This window comes from Loa loa, assembly GCF_000183805.2.
Source record: "Loa loa unplaced genomic scaffold supercont3.275, whole genome shotgun sequence".
Lineage (NCBI taxonomy): Eukaryota > Metazoa > Nematoda > Chromadorea > Rhabditida > Onchocercidae > Loa > Loa loa.
Window position 1 is genome coordinate 3,253 of NW_018108455.1, and position 4,296 is coordinate 7,548.

The 4,296-nt window shown below is 22.4% G+C and overlaps 1 protein-coding gene across 1 annotated transcript in view; it reads right to left on the bottom strand.

Annotated features, from left to right (window-relative positions):
• Positions 1 to 4,113: 4,113 nt before the first annotated feature.
• The window catches only part of LOAG_13359 (hypothetical protein), a gene marked incomplete at both ends in the record, with an annotated part of 7,277 nt that continues 7,094 nt past the window's right edge, over positions 4,114 to 4,296 (bottom strand). The window contains one exon of the mRNA XM_020448671.1: positions 4,114 to 4,256. Coding sequence (XP_020301205.1) covers positions 4,114 to 4,256 — 143 coding nt within the window. The remainder of the gene's footprint in view (positions 4,257 to 4,296) is intronic.

Below are 4,296 nucleotides of genomic sequence, written 5' to 3' on the forward strand. Positions count from 1 at the left end.
CAAACATTTAACATAAATAGAAACCTAAGTAAAGATAAAATTTAATTTAATAAATCAATTAAGACAAATTAAAATTATTAATAATCAAACTGGAACCTAAAAAAAAATTTAATATCGAGCATTCTTCTAAAAAATATAGTAAAAAGAAAGTAACAGAAACAGAAAATAGTAACAGAAAAATAAATGATGGAATGAAATGAAATGAAGTGAAATGAAACGAAATGAAACGAAATGAAATGGAATGAAGTGAAAGGAGAAGAAATGAAACGAAATGAAATGGAATGAAGTGAAATGAAATGGAATGAAATGAAATGAAATGGAATGGGATAAAATGGGATGGAATGAAATGAAATGAAACATAATAATATAAAATAAAATACAATAAAATAAAATAAAATCATTCCATACGAAAAAAAAAATTATTGGAAGAAAAGAAATGAAAACAGAAACAAACAAGAAGTCACATCAAAAATTCATTTTTTGTCAAAAAAAAGGAGAAAAGAATAAAACAAGAATTGTAACATTTTTTGATAAATCATTTGTAATAAATACTAAATAAATTAAATATATTTAAATATTATAATAAATTATTGTAAACATATTTAAATAACACAATAAATTTAATGATATTATACATTTGATTGAAATTATTCTGAGTAATTTAGACAACGAAATCATTGATCCGTTAAAATGAATGATAAAATTATAGCAATTTTAGTTCTAACCAATGGTCAAGGCAGATAGCCATCATCTAGTACTACTATTGCACCATCAAAGAGAGCCAATAATCAAGTTCCCTTTCTTTCTCTCTCTCTCTCTCTTATATATATATATACATATAACTAAAGGAGTATGGAAGCATGATTCATGGCCTGAATTCAAATCATTAGTCATACCAGATAGTAAATAGAAATCAAAGGGATTGAAAAATATTGAGCCTATGATTTTGGCCAAAATTATTTGGCATCATTTAGTCAGTCTAAAACTCTTCCCAATCACAAATAATTATCCATACTGATTGATCTAATAAATGACCAATATGTCTTCTTTAAACTGATTCAGTTAGCCAATGACCAATTAGGATTGGTAGTATCTTTGGAAGTAATGATAAATTCTAATTTTACATTCATTATGCAATAATCTTATTTACATTTTATCCATTAAATAAACAATAGGGAATAAGTTTTAGGGAAATAAATTTTCATACAATTACAATAAATAATCATCATGGATTTTTCTACAGAATTGAAATACTAATTAATTTATAAGTGATAGTTTCATTTTTGGAGAAGTATTATTCAATTAATTTATTAATGAATGATGACTTTATTTTTGGAATCGAAATACCTGATTAATTTGCAAATGGTAATTCTTTTTTTAGAGTAAAAACATTATTTAATTATTTCATCAATCAATAAGATGATTTTCATTTTTGGAATTGAAACGGTAATTTAAATAAAAAGTGAGAATTTTATTTTTGAAGCAAAAAATATCATTTAATTAATTTATTAATTAAGTAATATTTTGAATGGTAAATTTATTTTTAGAGCTCAAATTTAAAAGAAAATGCTTTGTTTTTAGAATAGAAATATTATTTGATTAATTTCCTAATGTCATTTTGTTGGATCATTTATCATTTGATAGATAATTTTATCTTTTGAATCGAAATACTGATTAATTTTAATTAGTTTTAATTAGCGAGTGAGTTATATTTTTTTTAGAGAGAGCACATATAATTAATGTAAGCTAAGAAAAAAGAAATAATATACTAAAAATTTTACTAAAAAATCAATTTCTCTTCCGTGGATATTTTTCCATTTCAGTGGTGATCAAATGAAATGAAATTAAAATAGTAAATGAAAAAAGAAACACTCATATATGAATTTATTTACTTAATAATGAAATGTATAAATATTTCCAATTGCCACCTTCCCAATTCATTATACCTATTCCATTAATTGCTAATATCTAATCTAATATCAAGTATTAATTATTATTGCTACACAAACAGAGTCATTTTGTATGACAAATAAGATTGGATCATAAAATATAAAATGCTAATATACATAATGAATTGTCATTTCCGCCAAAATATTGATGACATATGCGCAAATATTCATTTGCTCTAATCATTTACTTCGAAATAATTAACCAACACATTTTTGAAATAATTTACATTACTAAACTAAGAGATAAGAAATGATATGTTGTCACTAAATCAAGAGATAAGAATTGATATGTTATACAGCTAAATAACATGAAAACATTTTAAGAGAAAGTTAAAATTTAATTTTTTGAATGGAGAAAATCATTACCGAAAGTATTTTCAGTAATATGCAAATTTAAACTTTTCAAAAGAAATCGGAATTTTTTTTTCACTAAGTTTTGCAATATTTTAATAAATAGTTGATTAAATAATTTCTTTTTAAAAATTTAAATTTGCATTTTACTGAAATTACTGAAAATTCACTTACTGAAATTATATATTATTGAAAAAAATCAATAAGTTTTAAAATATTATAATAAATAGTTGTTAAATAAATCTAAAATTTTTCATTCGTACTATTTAATTTGTTGAGAGAAAAAAGAAAAATTCAAACGATGAGAAAAATTTGAAAATAACAAGAAAACTTAATTGTTGTTGTTGTTGGTGATGATGACGATGATGTGATGATGATGATGATGATGATAATGATGATGATGATGATAATTTTGGGACAAATATGAACATGCATGAAGTGAATAACAAATTGATTCAAAAACTGAAGAGAGAGAGAGAGAGAGAGAGAGAAAGAGAAAAGAAAAAGGATGGATAAGAATTGATAAATTGAAGTAAACCAAAATGGATAAACAAGATAAATGAGAATGAAGTAAATAAAAGTTGAAAAGATGATGACAGTTAGTTAGTATGTATAACTTAGTGAAAGAAATTTCTAATGACACAAATTAGAATGGATCGGATGACATTCAAATGTCGTATATATCTTATGAAAAACAATAAATTTCCAAGATAGATGAAAAATATTTCATGGTATTAACCTTTACATTTATCGATTTAAAATATTGAATGATTCAAAAAAAAGGAAAAATTGTTTCAAATAATTGATTGAAATGAATTAATGATTAGCTAATTTATTGATTATAAATTGATGGAGAATTTAAAATGTCTTCAGTTAAGCATATATTATAAACCAAAAAAAAAAAATAGTTACTGTTAAAAATTCATTCAATTTTAAATTAATAATTAATTAAAAATTGATTGGAAAGAATTTCAAATTTCAACGATCATTCGATTAGTTAGTAATGGTAAGAAACATTTATATACTTTTGAAGCACAGAAGTAATTTAAGAAGCAAAAAATTGAGCGGAAAGAAAGGAAAAATTCTTGTTTAAAACAGGTATAATGGTGTAATTTGACTGAGCTTGTACCTGTAATTAACGCTGATTTAATTTATTGTCGTTGAAATTTTGCGTTACATAACAATTTTATTTCTTCATTACTTTTGGAAAGAATTTATTTATATTCTTTAAAAAAAAAAAGAGAACGAAGGAAACTAATTAAATTAAAAGAAATTAAATTCATTCCATTTCATCTATTCATGAAACTTTCAACATTAATAAATTAAATTTCTTTCCTTGCTTCTTCTTCCTCAAATGATTGCATTAAATTAAAACAGAAAAAATCAATCAATAAATTATTTCTTTTACTAGTTTTATACAATTATTATTTCATTTTTAATTTTAATACAATTTTCTTTGCATATTTGAAATGAATTAAAATAATTGGAATAAATATCGAAATAACGTTGAAAAATTATGAAAAACAAAAAAAAAAAAGAAACAAAACATCTTTAAGAAAAAAAATGTTAATAAAAAAGGAAAGATTAAAGAGAAAGAGATTTTATCAATGCATAATTGCAATTTTATTTATTATACAATTATGATATTTTTATTCTTTTTATATAATCAAAAAAAACAATAGAAAGAGAGAAAGTTAACTTTTGAAATTTTAATATGAATATAATTTGAAATAAACAATAAAATATTTCACTCATCTAAATTATGAATATGATAAAATTAAATTAATAAAAAGAATTTAAATTATAATATGAATTAATGAACGAACCTATCATTGAAATCATGATTACGTTGTTGCATAGAATTTCGTACTGCTTCAAGTCCTTCTTTAAAACGTGCCTGCATTTTACGAGCATATACCGTAATTCCACCTTCACTCATATAACCATTGCTAACATCTGAAATAAAGCTAAAAAGTTCTTTTTAGTAAAAAGAAAA